General features: G+C 38.4%; 1 protein-coding gene across 2 annotated transcripts; it reads right to left on the bottom strand.

Moving 5' to 3' along the window:
- Nucleotides 1–13,944: 13,944 nt before the first annotated feature.
- Nucleotides 13,945–19,297, bottom strand: LOC107786300 (psbP domain-containing protein 3, chloroplastic). Of its 2 annotated transcripts, XM_016607758.2 has the most exons (10): nucleotides 19,052–19,297; nucleotides 18,899–18,965; nucleotides 17,110–17,219; nucleotides 16,960–17,025; nucleotides 16,389–16,469; nucleotides 16,223–16,305; nucleotides 16,047–16,122; nucleotides 15,545–15,663; nucleotides 15,356–15,400; nucleotides 13,945–14,358 (listed from the first exon to the last, which is right to left on the bottom strand). In XM_016607758.2, the coding sequence occupies exons 1-10, from the start codon at nucleotides 19,167–19,169 to the stop codon at nucleotides 14,332–14,334; spliced, it is 792 nt and encodes a 263-aa protein (XP_016463244.1). In that variant the 5' UTR covers nucleotides 19,170–19,297; the 3' UTR covers nucleotides 13,945–14,331. The 2 variants fall into 2 exon arrangements, with proteins under 2 accessions (XP_016463244.1, XP_075087109.1); XM_075231008.1 differs by lacking the exons at nucleotides 13,945–14,358; nucleotides 15,356–15,400 and adding an exon at nucleotides 14,414–14,742 and having other exon boundaries at nucleotides 15,511–15,663; nucleotides 19,052–19,269.
- Between the last annotated feature and the right edge of the window lie 611 nt (nucleotides 19,298–19,908).

Genomic DNA, 19,908 nt, shown 5'->3' with positions numbered 1-19,908 from the left:
GCATACTACGTGAACGTGAAGAAGGAATTTGAGGGGATCAACAGAGACACTTCGCGAACGCGAAAGGAGCTTTGCGATCGCGAAGAAGGACATCAGATACCATAACCAGAAGTTCAAAAATAGAAGGAACTGACCCGTAGCCCATCCGAAACACACCCGAGGCCCCTGGAACCCCATCTAAACATACTAACAAGTTCCATAACCTAACACGGACTCGTTCGAGATCTCAAATCACATCCAACAACTCCAAAAATACAAATCGTACCACGAATCGAACTTATGAACTTCCAAAACTTCCAACTTCTAAAACTCGTGTCGAAACCTATCCAATCAACCCGAAATGACGTCAAATTTTGTAGGAAAGTCCCAAATAACATAACGGAGCTGTTCCAACTCTAGGAATTATATTCCGACTCCGATATCAAAAAGTCCACTTCCGGTCAAAATCTCCAAAAATTTAACTTTTGCTATTTCAAGCCTAAATCAGCTACAGACCTCCAATTCACAGTCTGGACACGCTTTTAAGTCCAAAATCACCCAACGGAGCTAACGGAACTAACGAAACTCCATTCCAGAGTCGTCTTCACACAGTTCCCAACTACGGTCAAAATCCTAAGACTTAAGCTTCCGTTTTAGGGACAAAGTGTTCCAAATCACTTCGAATCATCCGGTAACTGAATTCAACCACGTACGCAAGTCAATACACATAATACGAAGCTGCTCAGGGCCTTAAGCCACCAAACGGGACTTAAATTCTCAAAATGATCGGTCGGGTCATTACAATTGTATGGCCGGTGGTTTGGATACGTAGACTTTGTTACCTGGTGCGGAAGGTCATGGGAGCGTATACCACAGGGAAGGTTTCATAGGTGTGGAATGCTTTCACTTGATTGATTAAAGATTGAAAACAAGTATGGAAATTATGGTACTATCTCTAAGGTGAGGGTTTAGGCCTGGAAGGAGCTCTATTCATTTGGTTGTGAGCTGCGAAAGTTGTTTTGGATTTGACAGTTGTTCTTGTGTCTTGGAAAACAAAGGGGGGGGATTATTGTGGATCCTTGAAAGGTTATTGGCCCGGTATGGTACGATCAGAATCAGCTTGAGGTCCGTGGATGGATCTAAATGTGAATGTGGGCACTATATCAGGCCGGATGTGTTCATTTAAGCATAGCGTTGTTTTTGGAGGGTTCTTCAGGCCTTGGATGTTATTTTTGTTGTCGGCCCTTCCGTGTAGTCTCTATTGTGCCATGTGGATTGTGAGGCGGTTTGAATTTTTGCACTCGTATTGAGATCCCGTATAGTTTTTAGTGTTATATGAGCAGGATGGCTCTTGAGATGCAGGTCATTTATTGTACCTTAGATGTGCTTGAGTTTTGTAGTTTATGGAACTATCCGTCTCCCCAGGATTTCTATTATGCACTTGGCGTGCTTATGGTTGATATTCGAGCATTTCGTGAGTATAAGCTTTATGGCTCGATGTGCATTTTCTTTAGATTGTTATGTGTAGATCGAGTGGCACGCCGCCACGAGTATGTGGATGGATCGGGGCACGCCACCACGGATATGTTGTTTGGATCGGGTGGCACGCCGCCACGGGTATCATGGTTGGATCGGGTAGTACGCTGCAATGGTATCATATGTGTATCGGATTGCACGCCGCAACAGAGTGATGTTAAGTACAGTTCCCTATATCTATTCTTGTGTGTTTTGTCCCACACTTTCTAAGAAAGATTCATGACACCTTTTTAGTTGTTTAATTAGTTACGTGGGTTGAGTAGTTCTTTCCAAAGTTCGCTTCCTTATGTATCACATTCGAGTTTATAGCTTGTGGGAAAGTTATGGCATCATATGAGATTTTTGGCAGTGTTTGAGGTGGCTTATTGCCTGAGCAGCTTGTACTGGGTGAGAAGCAATTATTGGACCTAGGATCAGTGCGATCAGATTTATATGAAGCATATTAAAGAGTAGATATTGTTATTCAGTCCAGAATGAGGTAATGGTTCTTGTCGGGAGGAGAGACTCCATAAATTATAATTCGACAGGTGGCTATGAGTTCTACACATCTTTTCTGTCGTGGCATTTCAAGAATTGGAATAAGACTTATATATGTCATAAGGTGTGATGTGAGCATCAGATTCGTGGGATTTCGGCTATTGTTTCCAAATGATGTTATTATGGTCATGTGAATAATACGGTGCATGGAGTGAATTCAGTGAGAGTATACAATCATGTATTGGTGCATCGTGTAGTGATTGAAACGATGTTCGTATGTTGGAAGCAGGCCTAGTGGAGAATTTCGGATGTTGGAATTTGGCTCTAAGGCTTATTTGCCTAAATAAAGGGGAGGATCTTCAAATTTACTCGAGTTAATGTGATCAACTAAATTGTGGTAGCAAGGGTAGGTGCACAAGGTGTTAAACAGAGATTTTAGACAACTCCAAAGAAATTATTAGCACGTTCGAGGACGAACGTATGTTTAATTGAGAGAGAATATAACGACCCCACCGTTTGTTTTGTGACCTAGTGCATCGTTCAGCAGTTTGAGGCCTTGAGTACCTTCACTTCAGGTATTATGACTTATACGTGTGATCGGAATTGAATTTCGAGAAGTTCAGAGTTGATTTGGAAAGAAAACTCTTATTTTGAAAGCCTTAAGTTAGAGGAATTGACTAAAGTGTGATTTTGGAGTAAACAACCTCGGAATCGGGATTTGAAGGTTCCAACAAGTTCGTATGATGATCTTGGACTTGGGCGTATGTTCGGATCGAGTTTTGGATAACCTAGGAGCGTTTCGACGCCTATTATGGAAGTTGGCATTTTGGAAGAATTTCATAAATTTGGGTTGAAGTGCATTTCAATGATATGGATGTTCGCTTGTGATATCGAGCCTGGGAAGAGCTCTGTATGGTGATTCTGGTATTGGGAACATGTGAGGATGTGGATTTGGAGGTCTGTAGGTCATTTTGAGGTCATTTAGCGAAAGTTGGAATTTGAAAAGTTTTGAGAAGTTTGACCGGGAGTGGACTTTTTGATATCGGGGTCGGATTCTGGTTCCGAAAGTTTGAGTTGGTTTGTAATGTCAATTACTACTTGTGTGCAAAGTTTGAGGTCAATCGGGCGTAAATTGATAGGTTTCGGCATCGAAGGTAGAAGTTTGAAGTTTTAAAGTTTATTAAGCTCGAATTGGGGCACGATTCATGATTTTGATGTTGTTGGGCGTGATTTGAAGGCTCGACTAAGTCCGTATTGTGTTTTAGGACTTGTTGGTATAAGTGGTTGAGGTCCCGAGGGCCCTGGGTGGATTCCGGATGGTTAACGGATCGAATTTAGCCTTATGAAAATGTTGAAGCTTCCAGCTTCTGGTGTAACCGCACCTGCGCAAGGGCAGCCGCAGGTGCGAGCTCCCAGGTGCGAGCTACAAGCAACAGAAGCAAAGGAAAGGAGGCTGGCGAGCAACCACAGGCGGAACATTCGGGCACACCTGCGATGGCGCAGGTGCGGAGTGGACAATGCAGGAGCGGGCTATGGGCGCAGGTGCGGCGCATGGACAGCAGAAGCGGACGCGCAGATGCTCTACATGGGGCGCATATACGGGACTGTTGGGCCGAGCCAGAGCTGCACCTGCTATTGAATTTTCACAAATGCGCAGACGCAGAAGCGGCTATTTGACCGCAGGTGCGTAGGTCGGACCTGGGCAGTGTTCTTTTAAAAACGGGGGGTGGACTCATTTCCACCTCATTTCTTCATAGGAGCCGACTTTAGGGACGGTTTTGGAGTACCATTTTCATCGTCAATCATTAGGTAAGTGATTTCTACTAGTTGTGAGTTAAATACAAGGTTTATACATGGATTTAGACATGAAAATATGTATAAATTTGGGATTTTGAAGAAAGACCTAGAAATTGGTTTGTTTTTATTTTGACCACGAATTTGGGCATGGATTTGGGAATAAATCATATATTTGAGTTCATAGTGATATGGGTAATGATTATCTTCAAATATTCTAGGCATTCGAGCACGTGGCCCCAAGGGTCGCATTATCGACTTTTCGAGTGGAGTTGGAAATTGTTGTAAATTAAATTATAATGAGTATTAGAGTATATATTTATAGATTTGCACATTTATTGAATAGTTTCGGAGTGTTGGGCATCGAATTGAGTCGTTTGAAAGGCTTGAGAGCCGGCTATGGAACTCCGGAGCGAGGTAAGTCTCCTTTCTAACCTTGTAAGAGGTAATTAGCCTCATAGGTGAATCAAATCATTATGTGCTTCTATTTGTGGGGGCTACGTACGCACGAGGTGATGAGAGTCCATGCGTAGCTACTATTATGCTTATGTCCAAGTAGTCTAGGACCTATATCATGTTGTACTTGTGATGTTGTGCCTTACTTGTTAAATTAATTGTTTAAAACATTTAGAAACTCGATAAAGGAATTGTAAAAAGGTTAAACTTCATTTACTTGACCGTTAAATGAGAATTTAAATTTTTTGGAATATTTGCCTCTTAATAAATCTTGAATTAGTTGTTTAATGTGTTTTCTATTTTGTGGAGCAGGCCGAACGTCTCGGTAACAGATAAATGCATCTATGATTTGCGTCATTCGACCCTCGGCAGTGCGCAGTTTAAATATTTATGTTGGATCGGGTCGTACGACCTCGCCATGATTTGCGCATGATTGAATTGTTTGTTTTGGAATTTATGATAATTGATAATGCTTCATTGGCCTGAGATACAAAATGATGAACGATGAAAAATAAATTTGGAAATTTCTTATTAACAAAAGAATTGTTTACTTATTTCATGATATTGAGATCACAGCCGTTCTGCGTAATCAATGCTAAATTATATCATTGGTATATTATTTATAGCCCATAGTAAGTGTCGGAGCCGACCCCTCGTCACTACTTCTTCGAGGTTAGGCGGGATACTTACTGGGTACGTGTTGATTTACGTACTCATACTACACTTACTGCATATTTTTGTGCAGGTACATATATGTCTAGTAACCTTGTGGGCGCAGAGGCATGGTTATAGCGGGGACTTACATGAGTTGCACTCTATATTACGATCCGCGGCCAGCAGAGTCTCCTTCGGAGTATTTATATTTTTCCTGTCTAAGTTTGTATTTCGGGCAGATGCTGTATTTTATTTTAAATTCCTAGTTGATGCTCATGCACTTGTGACACCGGGTTTTGGGGTGATTAGGGGTTGCCGTGTATTGAAATTGTTAAAAATATTATTATTTACACTGTAAATTCCATCTTTTTACTATTTAATTGAAGGACATATGATTTCAAAAAAATATTAAAATGAGAATCAAATAAAGTATTTATTTTTGGCTTGCCTGACAGCGGGGTCCGGCTCCATCACGACCTTTAATGGATTTTGGGCCGTGACAACATGGTATCAGAGCATTAGGTTCACTTAAGTCTCACGAGTGATGAGCGAGTCTAGTAGAGTCTTGCGGATCGGTACGGAGACGTCTGTACTTATCTTTGAGAGGCTACAGATATGTTAGGAGCACTTCCCTTCTTGATTCCTCATCGTGCGATTTGATTCATTTGAGGCTTACGCCTTCATTTCCTTCCTATTCAATCTTGTGTGACATGAAGCGCTTGTTATAAATTTGGAATCGAGGAATTGTAATGGCACTACTGATGTAGAGCAGGATGTTTCTCCCTGCATATTCGATTAGGCTAATGTCGTCGCCTTGTGGAAGGGTGTTCTGTCATCTCAGCTCAGTAGCGGTATTTCTGATGGTTTTGGGGCTATGCACCAATTGCTATGATGTTCATGAGTTATTATCGCACAATATTAAAGTAATGGTATGATACTTGTCTACGTGTAGGGGCAATGAATGAATCGAAATGAGGTTTTTCTCAATGCGTGATTCAGAGGTTCAGTGTTTTATTTCCAGCGGAGGAAAGGCAATATCACTAAGAATGTTCAGGTTGGATTGATGGAGTAACGAGACTTGGTATCTTCGTGTATGGTGGAATCTTCATCCGAGAAGTGGTGTCGTCATCCTTGATTGAATGTGTTAAGTTCACTGGTGTTATGGCCTTTTTCAAATCGCCTTTGGGGTAGAGTATTGTGAATGGTGCCAAAGAAGCGGTTGTCAGATGTCTCAGTGTGCTATGGTTCAGAATCGAATCGGTAATCCTAATGTTGATGGCTCAAGGAGGATGATCTTAGGGGAGGTTTAGAGTTGGCGACGATTTGTTATTTCAGGTGATACGGAGATGAGTTTTGAGCTAAGGCAACAACTGGGTAGCGAAGGATGAGGAAGGACATGAGGGATGTGTCTGGCAGTGGATAAACTTCTAGAAGTCCAAGTGTGAGAAACAAGAGTCGAGTAGTCGAGTGAGTTTGACCAACGTAGGATAGTGACTCGGTCTACGGGCTTAATTTGGAATTTTAGTTGCTATACGAAGGGAGGTCAGATACAACATAAAGGAGTTGCTTGATATGAAGAAGGATACAACAGGACAATGGATTGGGATGTATTGTCGCACCTTTAATTTATGTCCATGAAGAGTGAACGGACTTGTACAACTGGTGAATGAGCATGGGCTCAGGACGGGTTACTGATTTTGTAGTAATTGTACCCAGTGCAGCGGTACTGGATGATGTCAGCATGGAGTTTCCACAGGTGGGTTATCTCTTGTGAGCAGGTTAGCGGTTGCGTGGTGTTGACAAAGCTCCTACGAAAAATTACTACTGGCTATCCGGTAAGAGTTCGGATATGTAAATGTGGTTAGTGATTCAGAATGTTCATGAAGTGTTAACAGAAGGATTTCGAGGAATTTGGCGGGTTGATTGTGCACAATCATGTCAATAGGGGATAAGGAGTCTTGGTGGGTCCTAGAGTTGGGCAATGGTAGCTCCAAGCTAAGTGGAAGAGCCTCACCGTCTACAATTTGATTGCATGGTTATATACTTGTGAGGTTTCTTGTTATCGTCATATTGGTGGGTTATTACGACTAAAGAAAGAGAACATCAGTGGTAATTTGAGCAAAGGATTTGAGGAATGTGTGTTGTAATTTGCCTTATCTATTCATTTTTAGTCTTTAGGAAGACTCAAAGTTTATGCTTCGTGTAGATGTGAAGTACAAGGAAAGTGATCCAGCTGGGTGCTTCTTTAAGAGAGTGTTCATGTGCTAGCAAGGCCTTGGAGTTGGTTATATTCGGGGACCAATCCAGAGTGGGGTGACTCTCAACAACGGTTTTAGTGGATTCAAAAGTTAAAGTGCGGTGCCTCAGGATTTTGAGTTCGTATTATGGTTAAGTATCGAGCTTTTGCAGTGGATTATGAAAGGGGTCGGGAGTGTTCTACGTTATCTTCGGTCTGCGGTGTAGCATTGGAGGAATGTGGGAAAGTAACTTCGGATTCATAGAGGAATTATCAGAATGGGTGTACCGGTTGAAGATGCGAATATGCGCATAAGGAGGGTATGAGATGGTTCGTGGGTTTTGAGACAATGTGGTCTCGTAAAATGAGGTCACTCAGGATAAGTGCGAATTCGGGTTCGTTATTTTTTGAATGGAACCAGTATTATTCCTAAGGCAAGTCCAAAGTAAATTAAAAGAAGTCGGATTGGTTAGCAATGGTTGAATTAGCATGATGGTGGCAATGATCAGTTCTTTCAGCGTGTTAAGTATACATGTGACTTGTGGAGGTACGTGTGAGGCTTGACGGCCACCGTAATTGATTTTATTCGGATGCATTCGAGTATTATGGTCTTTTATGTGTAGATGGATCCCGAAAGAATTATGGTGGCTTAGAACACTACTTCAGGTTTGTATTTTCTACAGTTATGTGAATCCAGTCACGTTTTGCAATGGTTCTCCTGAAATGAGTCAAGTGAGAGGTTCCTATATGATCAAGTGTGTATTCTATTAGTGGTTCAGGAGTTATGATGAAATTTTTGTACTGTTGCACATTGGCATGGTTAGGTGTAGTGAGTAGCATGGGAATTGGAAGTTGAGGATCAAGGTTGCGTTTCGGTGTTGACAAGAATGCCACAAGCTCGATGAGCAAGAAAAGGAATTCAGATGGTTAGAGTAAGCTGGTATTGTCTTTAGCGTCACCTGAGATTGGTGTCCTGTGTAGGAAGGTTTGCATACTGATTGCGGATTCTTGATTTACTTTACAGCATTGTATGGCTGGTGGTTTGGATGTGCAAACTTTGTTACCTGGTGCGGAAAGTCTTAGGAGCGTATCCCCCGGGAAGGTTGCATAAGTGTGGCATGCTGTCACTTGAATGATTAAAGATTTAAACCAAGTATGGAAATTATGGTACTATGGCTTAGGTGAGGGTTTAGGCCTAGAAGGCGCTCTATTCATTTGGTTGTGAGCTGCGAAAGTTGTTTCGGATTCGATGGTTTTTCTTGTGTGTCATGGAAAAAAAAAGGGTTGTTGTGGATCCTTGAAAGGTTATTAGCCCAATATGGTACGATCAGAATTGGCTTGAGGTCCGTGGATGGATCTAAATGTGAATGTGGGCTCTATATCAGGCCAGATGTGTTTATTTCAGCATAGCATTGTTTTCAGAGGGTTCTTCGGGCCTTGGATGTTATTTTTGTTGTCGGCCCTTCCGTGTAGTCTCTATTGTGTCATGTGGGTTGTGAGGCGGTTTGATTATTCACACTCGTATTGAGATCCCGTATAGTTTGTGGTGTTATATGAGCAGGATGGTTCTCGAGATGCAGGTCATTCATTGCACCTTAGTCATGTTTGAGTTTTGTAGCTTATAGAGCTATCTGTCTCCCCAGGATTTGTATTATGCACTTGACGTGCTTATGTTTGATAATCGGGTATTTCGTGAGTATAAGTGTTACGGCTCGATGTGCGTTTTCTTTTGATTATTATGTGTAGATCGGGTGGCACGCCACCAGGGGTATATGGTTGGATCAGGTGGCACGCTGCCATGGATATGCTGTTTGGATCGGCTGGCACTCCGCCACGGGTATCATGGTTGGATCGGGTTGCACGCCGCAACGGTATCATCTGTGGATCGGGTAGCACGCCGCAACAATGTGATGTTGAGCACAGTTCCCTATATCTATTCATGTGTGTTTTGTCCCGTATTTTCTGAGAAAGATTCATGACACCTTTTCAGTTGTTTAATTAGTTACGTCGGTTGAGTAGTTTTTTCCAGAGTTCGTTTCCTTATGTATCACATTCGAGTTTGTAGCTTGTGGGAACATTGTGGCATTATATGATATTTTTGGCAGTCTCTGAGGTGACTTATTTCCTGAGCAGCTTGTACTAGGTGAGAAGAGATTATTTGACCTGGGATCAGTGCAATCAGATTTATATGAAGCATATTAAAGAGTAGATATTGTTATTCAGTCCAGAATGAGGTAATGGTTCTTTTCGGGAGGAGAGACTCCATAAATTGTAATTCGGCAGGTGGCTATGAGTTCTACACATCTTCTCTATCGTGGCATTTCAAGAATTGCAACAAGACATATATGTGTTATGAGGTATGTTGTGAGCATCAGATTTGTGGGATTTCGGCTATTGTTGTCATAGGATGTTATTATGGTCATGTGAATAATGCGGTGCATGGTGTAAATTCAGTAAGAGTATACAATCATGTATTGGTACATCGTGAAGTGATTGATACGGTGTTCTTATGTTGGAAGCAGGCCTAGTAGAGAATTTCGGATGTTGGAATTTGGCTCTAAGGCTTATTTAACTAAAAGAATGGGGGATCTTCATATTTGCTCGAGCTAATGTGCTCAACTGAGTTGTGGTAGCATAGGTAGGTGCATGAGGTGTTAAAAAGTGATTTCTGACAACTCCAGAGCAGTTCTTAGCACGTTCGAGGACGAACATATGTTTAAGTGGGAGAGAATGTAACGACCCAACCGGTCGGTTTGAGCCCTAGCGCATCGTCCGGCGGTTTGAGGACTTGAGTAGCTTCACTTCAGGTATTATGACTTGTACGTGTGCTCGGAATTGAATTTCGAGAAGTTCAGAGTTGATTTGGAAAGAAAACTCTCATTTCGGAAGCCTTAAGTTGGAGGAATTGACTAAAATGTAATTTTGGAGTAAACGACCTCGGAATCGAGATTTGAAGGTTCCAACAGGTTCGTATGATGATCTTGGACTTGGGCATATGTCCGGATCGAGTTTTGGATAACCCAGGAGCGTTTCGATGCCTTTTATGGAAGTTGGCATTTTGGATGAATTTCATAAATTTGGGTTGATGTGAATTTCAATGTTATCGATGTTCGTTTGGGATTCCGAACCTGGGAATAGCTCTGTATGGTGATTCTGGTATTCAGAGCGTGTTCAGATGTGAATTTGGAGGTCCGTAGGTCATTTTGAGGTCATTTGGCAAAAGTTGGAATTTGAAAGTTTTTGAGAAGCTTGATCGGGAGTGGACTTTTTGATATCGTATTCCGAAAGTTGGAGTTGGTCCGTAATGTCAATTATGACTTGTGTACAAAGTTTGAGGTCAATCGGACGTGAATTGATAGGTTTCGGCATCGAAGGTAGAAGTTTGAAGTTCTAAAGTTCATTAAGCTCGAATTGGGGCACGATTCATGATTTCGATGTTGTTAGGCATGATTTGAAGGCTCGACTAAGTCCATATTGTGTTTTAGGACTTGTTGGTATAAGTGGTTTGATGTCCCCGGGTGGATTCCGGATGGTTAACGGATCGAATTTGGCCATATGAAAATGCTGAAGCTTCCAGCTTTTGGTGTAACCGCACCTGCGCAGGTGCGAGCTATGAGCCGCAGAAGCGAAGGAGAGGAGGCTGGCCAGTAACCGCAGGTGCCTAACATTCGGGTGCACCTGCGATGGCACAGGTGCGAAGTGGGCAACGCAGGAGCAGGCTATGGGCGCAGGTGCGGCGCATGGACCGCAGAAGCAGACTCGCAGATGCACTATATAGGGCGCAGATGCGGGACTGTTGGGCCGAGCTAGAGCCGTACCTGCGATTGAATTTCCGCAAGTGCGGAGCCACAGAAGCGGCTATTTGACCGCAGGTGCGTAGGTCGGACCTAGGCAGTGTTCTTTTAAAGACAGGGGGTGGACTCATTTCCGCCCCATTTCTTCATGGGAACCGACTTTGGGAAGGGTTTTGGAGTACCATTTTCATAGTCAATCATGAGGTAAGTGATTTCTACTAGTTGTGAGTTAAATACAAGGTTTATATATGGATTTAGATATGAAAAATTGTAGAAATTTAGGATTTTGAAGAAAGACATAGAAATTGGTATTTTGCATTTTAACCACGAATTTGGGCATGGAATTGGGAATAAATCATATATTTGAGTTCATAGTGTTATGGGTAATGATTATCTTCAAACATTCTCGGCATTCAAGCACGTGGGCCCGAGGGTTGCTTTATTGACTTTTCGAGCGGAGTTGAAAATTATTGTAAATTGAATTATAATGAGTATTAGAGTATATATTTATAGATTTGCACATTTATTGAATAGTTTCGGAGCGTTGGGCACCTAATTGAGTCGTTTGAAAGGCTTGGGAGCCAGCTATGGAACTTCGGAGCGAGGTAAGTCTCCTTTCTAACCTTGTAAGAGGGAATTAACCCCATAGGTGAATCAAATCATTATGTGCTTCTATTTGTGGAGGCTACGTACGCAAAAGGTGACGAGAGTCCGTGCGTAGCTACTGTTATGCTTATGTCTGGGTAGTCTAAGATCCATATCATGTTGTACTTGTAATGTTGTGTCCTACTTATTAAATTAATTATTTAAAATATTTAGAAACTCGATAAAGGAATTGTAAAAAGGTTAAACTTCATTTACTTGACCGTTAAATGGAAATTTAAAATTTTTGGAATATTTGCCCCTTAACAAATCTTGAATTGGTTGTTTAATGTGCTTTCTTTTTATGGAGCGGGTCGAACGCATCGGTAGCAGATAGATGCATCTATGGTTCGCGTCGTTCGACCCTCGGCAGTGCACAGTTTAAATATTTATGTTGGATCGGGCCGTACGACCTCGGCATGCTTTGCGCATGATTGAATTGTTTGTTTTGGAATTTATGATAATTGATATTGCTTCATTGGCCTAAGATACAAAATGATAAACGATGAAAAATAAATATGGAATTTTTTTTAACAAAAGCATTGTTTACTTATTTCATGATATTGAGGTTACAGTCGTTCTACGTAATCCATGCTAAATTATATCACTGGTATTTTATTTATAGCCTATAGTAAGTGTCAGAGCCGACCCATCGTCACTACTTCTGCGAGATTAGGCGGGATACTTACTGGGTACGCGTTAATTTACCTACTTATACTACACTTGTTGCACATTTTTGTGCAGGTACATATATGTCTAATAGCCTTGTGGGCGCAGAGGCGCGGTTATAGAGGGGACATAGGTAAGCTGCACTCTCCGCAGCCAGCAGAGTCTCCTTCAGAGTATTTATATTTTTTCTGTCCAAGTTTGTATTCCGGACAAATGCTGTATTTTATTTTACATTCCTAGTTGATGCTCATGCACTTGTGACACCTGGTTTTGGGGTGATTAGGGGTTGCCCTGTATTTAAATTGTTAAAAATATTATTATTTACACTGTAAATTCCATCTTTTTACTATTTAATTAAAGAAAATATGATTTCAAAAAAATATTAAAATAAGAACCAAATTAAGTATTTATTTTTGGCTTACCTAACAGCGAGGTCCGGCACCATCACGACCTTTAATGAATTTTGGGTCGTGACAGAAATAGTGTTTGCTGTTCATTCGATTCTATTGCGTAGGATCTTATCTGGAAAAATATTCTAATTGGGTGGTCGGAAAATTTGGTTGGCAGCATGTAAACTTTACCAGTAACAGAGGTTATAGATCTATTCCTGAAGCTTGGTGTTCCTCAAACGCATAATGTTGTTTAGTCACTACATATGTGGATTCTTTCATTCCCAAGGAAATATTTTGTAGCACTACATTCTGCTTATTTATAAAGTTTTCAACCTTCCTTTATTCGGCATTTTTCATTCTTTCTTTACTTCGTCTTTTAACTTAATTGCTTCTTCATCTTACAGGATAGAGGGATAAGAAAATTCAAGAACTGTTTGAGAAATTACAACTGCAAAAATTAAAGGGTAAGGACTTCAAAGTAGCCATATGAAAGCCTCTTTGTGGTCTTGAGAGAATTACTGATAGGGGCGGACCCACGGTGTTAGTTGCGGGTTCCGCCGAATCCAGTAGCTTTTGCTCAAACCCTGTATTAATTTATATTAAGGAATCTAATGAATATGTACAAATTATTAATTTAGAACCAAATAACTTAAAAGGATTATAGTTAGTGTTATTAATTTGATGTTTGGTTAATTTTTTAAAATATAAGTTTTTGCACCGTTGACAGGTTATAGTTGTTAAACTTGTATATTTTGGTTACGAATAAAAGCTGAAGAATTTTTTAGTTTTTCATTTGGTTATTTTTAATATCCGAGTATAAGAAATTATTTCCTAAACGAGGTACTTTATGACCGTGTGTACTAGTTGTCATTATAAATTATTTCCTGAAAAGGCAAGAGTACTATTGATAGTTGTGAATGCCTAGGTCTTAGTTGTTGGAATCATGTATCATTCTTTTGAACAAATTAGTTACTGACTCTCTATGGGTTAAAACTTTGAAGCGAAGCTCCAGATAACGGAGGCGGCATTTTTGGTTTCAGCTGCCCCAACTAACTTAGGTTTGTTTCTTTAGGACTAATGGATTTGTGATGAAAATAGGTTCGACTAGTTTGTAGTTGTGACGCTAGTGTTGTCTTGATACTGTAATAGTCATAGTCATGGTTAAAATCTTCAAAAAGATTAGTGTATACTAGCTGTTGTACCAGAAATGTGCTAATGGACTCAATTCAGTTCAGAATAATTTAGTGCATTTGGTTTATACATTTATTAATCTATTCATCATTGATGACTATAAAACTTAATACCGATGAGGTGCTGAAGAAAACAATAAATGTACAAGCACTACTTTAAAGACATCCCCTTGACACAAGTGTTTGCAGTGTCCAAAGTTTGGTCATATTACATCTGAACCATGGTCATATTTGTCAACAACCCATACAGTTTTGGTATAATTGATATATGCAAATGTCAACTCTAATATGTGACCAAGTAGTCTTTGTCAAAAAACATTGATCAAGTAGTTGGTTCATGCCTAGAGCTCCAATTGTTTCGAGTCATCATAATGTAGCTTACCCACATCTTGAATTATTTTCTTATGTGGAGTTTGGATTACCCACATTATGTTCTTATCCACTGTGCCATTCACAGGCTAGCAAACCAGAAGCTCAAGCCAAAATTTGTGATATTGCTTGCTATTATGTCATCATATTAATCTGAAAGAAGAAACAGCCTGCACAGTGGAAGAAGATTCAGACAATGGTTCAAAACGTGTTTAAGTCCAACACTTTTGGATCCACTAGAAAATAATACTTATTAGATTAGGTGACCTGCTCAGTCATTAGTGCACAAATCATCACTTAAAAAACAACCAATGATAAAGAATTCATAAGCAAAACAGGGCAATTAGAGGGCATTGCGACAGAAATATTTATGTAAGAGTTAATCACAGAAGAGCAAACTGTTTTTCCCTGGAAAGGGAAATACACTAAAAGGTTCGTGAAAATGAGAAGATAGTACATTCTCCAAAAGAGCTAACAATATCCAACATCTTGCTTTTTCTTTCAGAAGAGCTTGGGTACTGGGAAGGAAGAAACATGAATAGTAAAGTGAACTCCTGAGAAGTTATTAAGAATAGGAAAAACAAAAAGAGATGATATCAGCTGAGTGTTAAGACTAATATTAACAATTTTCTTAAGAGATCACAAAAGTTTCTACAATTTAAGGTCTTTGCATTGAGTTTTTGTGTCTTTCCTCAACGGACTTGGTGATCTAACTGAATACAGGATACTAAACAGGCTTAAAAAGGAGATGACCCAATGGTATAAACTGTGAAAATATTCCCGTCAAGCTACCCAACTTTTTGCAGAATTAGACAAATTCTGGTGAAGATTAGTTGGAATCATCCATATAAAAAGTTAAAATATGAAACGTGATTGAACTTAATTCAACATATCAGCAAATTAAAACTCTTGTCTGAAAAGCTAGCTCTCTGTTATAGTGTATAAGACATGAAGTTAACTTATTCAAAGCAGTATTGCATTGCATAAGTTTCCATCTACTAACCAGTTATACTCAGTTGATATTTAAGCTTTTACATGTCCATGCTTTACAAACATATTAATCATGAACATAAAGACCTAATATTGGGAATATAGACATTTTTGTGATGCATATCTTCACTCAAAAACTAGCATACACAAAAGCAGAAGAAAACGCTCTTAAATTACCTTCTCTACTTTGGCACCGTATTTCTCTGCCTCCTCGTCTACAAACTGCAAGATAAATTAAATCTTAAGATCAATTACAGTCTCCTGGTAAAGAAAATCTATCACACTCTTCATCATCCTCTCGTAATGGATAAATAAAAAGCCAAAGTAAGTACGTCTAATGCTGTCTTTTTGCTTCATTAAGCTGACCTGTCCAGTGAGAGTATATAGCCTATTGTAAACCCCGTTGTCTGCTATCCCAAGCACTGAAAATAGATGTCTGACACTTTCACCGGGATTTTGGAGAGTGTACTCGATGTAATACAACCCTGATTAAGAGTGACAATCAGCAGTGGCCTTAAACTCAAAATATCGAACGTCCTCACACAATGTGCAAGTATAAAGCACTTTGACTCAGTTCATCACTTTATAAACAGAGTGTGTTCGATTTATAAGTAAAGCTCAAGACGACAGTTTGTAGTGTTTGAAGTCCATACTTTACTAGTTTAAGAAGCTCCAAATTTCAACTTTGACCAAAAACACTGTTACACCAAATGTTCTAAGATCTATTCACCAAAGTGCTTTTCTGTATAAATGAAACAGATTAAATAGCGTTTTTACTCAATCAAATGCGATTCCTCAATCGGAAGCACCCCTAAATAACATCGCGACCAGTCAAGTTTTATCGAATGTTTTAGATTGTGTCGTATACCTTTAGAAGCTTTGCTATCTATGAGTTTTGCTTTCACTCCTGCTGGCCTTTGCCAGCTTCTGTCTAATCCACTAACCTGTAACAAATCATTGAGGACTGAAGTAAGAATGCAAACTGAAGCAAAAATAAAAAAGAAAAGGAGAGTCTTTCAAAAGTAAAGATGGATTAAAGCCCACCAGATTCTCGGCAAAAGCATCAACTTTCCCAAAAGATTCCAATTTGGTGAAATCAGCACCAAGGCTTGTGATTACAATGCTGACTGAAGCAACAGATGATCAAGTTTTATATACAACAATATATTAAGTCTCAAACAACCGATCCATCACAATGTCCAACTAATACCATTTGTGTTAGAAGCTTCTTGAGGATAGAAAGCTATGAGCGACCTCACTCCATCACCTTCTCCTGCGCCTATTTGCCAATCTGCAAGTAATTCTTCAGCTCGTTACCATCATGCTTTTCCCCAAGAACTATGAAATTTAAAGTTATACATCTCAATATCTAAGCCAAAAAGATCCTATTTTTGTTCCTACATACTCCCTCCGTTCCAATTTATGTGAACCTGTTTGACTGGGCAACGAGTTTAAGAAAAAATGAAGACTTTTGGAATTTGTGGTTCTAAACAAATCAAAAGGAGGTCTAGAGTATTTGAGAGTAGAATTGGAAGTTTAAGCTAAATTGTTTCCAAATTTAGAAATGGGTTATTCTTTTTGAAACGGACCAAAAAGGAAATAGGTTCGCGTAAACTGAAACGGAGTGAGTATTACATACCAATTCTCTATATTATTACGGAATTAACAATCATTAGCAAAAGCTGAAATCGTAATTATCCCTCTTCTGCACATGGTTGCATTGATGAAGAGCAACTACAATACTTGCATTCAAGAAGTAAAAATGAAATGTAAAACGGTACCACGAGGTATCATTATCTTAAACTTGTTGACATCATCTGAATAAACACGATAATCCTCAGCGACATCTGAAATAACATTACCCTTTTTAGCAAGTAGACATTATGAAGGATACTGGGCATGTCAAAGCAGTAAAATTATTCAAAGCGTACCGTTCTCTGCCAAAGCAATAGAAGTAAAGGCGGACAGAGAAAATGCAACAGAGCCTGCCTGTAGCAGGAGCTCTCTTCTCTTGGTTAGACATTCTTCTTTAACTTGCACACTATCCAATTATTTAAATTCAGAATCAAATAAGGTAAAACAAATCAACAAATAAACAAATGTGCTTTGATCATTGATCTAGCAAATCGAAAACTGACAACAGTTAATTGTAACTGAATAAAATAATAAAAGTCCATAAAAAAAAAGATTAGTTTTACATATGATCGCCAAACTTTACTCCCTATAACAATAAACTCACAAAACTATTATGTCATATTAAAGTAACTGAGTTTTACCTACTATAATAATAAAATCACGAATGTATTTTGTCAATTAAAGTAACTCATCTTTATCCAATATAGCAATAAAGTCACACAATATTACCGAGAAAAGGCCCAAAATAGTCCAGTATTTTTGGACTTTAACTCAAACTAGTTCTATTTCTTTCGCATGGAGCACTAATAGTCCATATTTTTTAATAAAGTGGTACACTTTTAGTCTTCATATTTGATATGAAAAAAAGGAAAATATTTTCCTAGAAAATGAGTGGTTATCATTTATTTTTCCTTGTTTGGTTAGTGAATGAAAAACTTTTTTCGGAAAGTTTTTTCTACTGTTTGTTTAGAGATTAAAAAATATTTTTTAGAAATTTTTTATGCTACTTTTCTTATCCCCTCCCCCTTTTCACAAATCCCCATGTTTCCCTTGCACCCCTTCCCCCTTCCCTCCCCTCTTCCCAAACCCAATTATACAACGTTTTCAAAACTCTATTTTCTTCAACAATTTAATTATTCTTTTAAAAATTTACACAAAACCAAAGGGACTAATGTGTTGCTTTACCTTTTCTTGCAAAAACAACGTTGAAATTTGTGTTACACAACTAAAAAGAAAATACTCTTTTTTGGTTGAAAAAGAAAGTACTCTTTCTACAACATGAAAAAAGTACTTATTTTATTAAAATGAAAGAAAATGCTTTTTCTATATCATGAAAAGAAAATACTTTTTGCTACATCATTTTGTTGAAATGAAAGAAAATATTTTTTCTACATCATAAAAAGAAGAAGAATTAACCCAAATAGCCGCATACCTAACTACTTAAACTAAAAATAGCCGGCGGAGGTATAATATATGTATAATTTATGTATTCTATGTATATAATTATGTATAATAAATGTATAATCTTGTATATGGCTAGAAAATATAAGCAATGAAGAAAAGTTTGAAAAAAATGGTGGGGAAGGTTGAAAAGGAGTTTTGGATAGGGAAAACATTTTCTTCCAATTCATGAGGAAAATATTTTTCCAAAACATGTAAGCCAACCAAACATGAGAAAATTGAAAAATATTTTTTTTCATATCAAAGATGGAGACTAAAAGTGTACCACTTTATTAAAGAATGTGGACTATTAGTGCTTCATGCGAAAGAAATAGGACTAGTTTGAGTTAAAGTCCAAAAATACTAGACTATTTTGGGCCTTTTCTCGAATATTACCCACTATAACAGTAAAGTTAAAAACTTTGTGGTCAAATTAAAGTTACTTTTTTTTTCATAATTAAAGTTACTGGCTTTATTCATTTTAATACTAAATAATTAAACTTTATCTATTTTATCAACAAAATCTATCCATCAAGTTCACTTTACTGCTACTTTTGGTACAATTTAGTACAATTTAGTGACTTTGCTAGTACAGTGAGTAAAGTTCAATAACCCGAAAAAGATAAGAAAGGAAATGAAAGATACGCTCTTTTTGTATCAGGCACGGGATTCTTGCAGCAGAAGATATATGGGTTTCCGTTTTTCCTGGGACCTGAACAAGTAAAAAAGAGAAAATTAGTGGAGTTAAATGTCATACTTTCAAAGAAGATAAAGAAGGAGAATGAAGTAAAAATGAACCGTTGAAAAGATTGCAAGAGTAGGAGGGGACACGTGGCAAGCGGGAGGAGCGAAGAAGCAGAGCTTGAGGCTGGTTATTCAAAGAAGGAGATGAGCATGAAAATGAAAGCGTCGCCATTTTTTTTTTTTTTTTTTTTTTGAAGGAGTAGAGATTTTCTGTATCCAATTCCCAACCAACCAGTTTTCTGCTCTTCCTTAAAGAGACAGTTGGAAATTCCACTTTGGCAGTCTTTCTTCTTTTTTTTTTTTGTGGAAAAAATAAATTTCTTTCACCCCTATTTATTAAGCTTTTAAATTTTTTTTAAAAGAAACTACAGATACAAAGTACTTACAATAAAAATTGCCATAACCATGTTCAATTCATATACTTCATTGTTTAGATTTTTATGCCACTCTTTCTATATTTGGGTATTCAATGTTTAATACCATCCCATTTCTATCTTCCTTTACTTTTATAAATTCAAATCCATTAAATGATTTGAATTTTAAACTTCAATAGATGTTTTTCGGATAAATTTCACAAATGGTCATATAACTATGATTGTTTTTTCGCCAAAGTCATATAACTTTGTTTTCTCACACAACAATCATAAAAACATTCACTAACTCACACAAAAATTATAGTGATTGAAAAACATAATTTTTCGATAGTATTTTCTTATTCCACTTTTTTTATTTTTTATTTTCAATCTAATAAATAATAATTTAATTAAAATAAGAGAAATATATATTTTTAGTCGTTTCAAAAAACAATAGTAGCTGAAAAAATATACTCCCTCTGTTTCAATTTATGTGAACTTATTTGACGGGCACGGAGTATAAGAAAAGAGAGAAGACTTTTGAACTTGCGGTGTAAA

This window comes from Nicotiana tabacum, chromosome 15, assembly GCF_000715075.1.
Source record: "Nicotiana tabacum cultivar K326 chromosome 15, ASM71507v2, whole genome shotgun sequence".
NCBI lineage: Eukaryota > Viridiplantae > Streptophyta > Magnoliopsida > Solanales > Solanaceae > Nicotiana > Nicotiana tabacum.
The sequence above is the reverse complement of the archived record's forward strand: the minus strand, read 5'-3'. Positions and strand labels throughout refer to the sequence as shown.

Coding starts and splice junctions, on each gene's coding strand:
- LOC107786300 (XM_075231008.1), bottom strand. CDS start 19,169: ATGGCGACGCTTTCATTTTCATGCTCATCTCCTTCTTTGAATAACCAG. Junction 16,470..16,959: donor TAAGATAATGATACCTCGTG/GTACCGTTTTAC, acceptor AATTACTTGCAG/ATTGGCAAATAGGCGCAGGA. Junction 16,306..16,388: donor AGAAGCTTCTAACACAAATG/GTATTAGTTGGA, acceptor CTGTTGCTTCAG/TCAGCATTGTAATCACAAGC.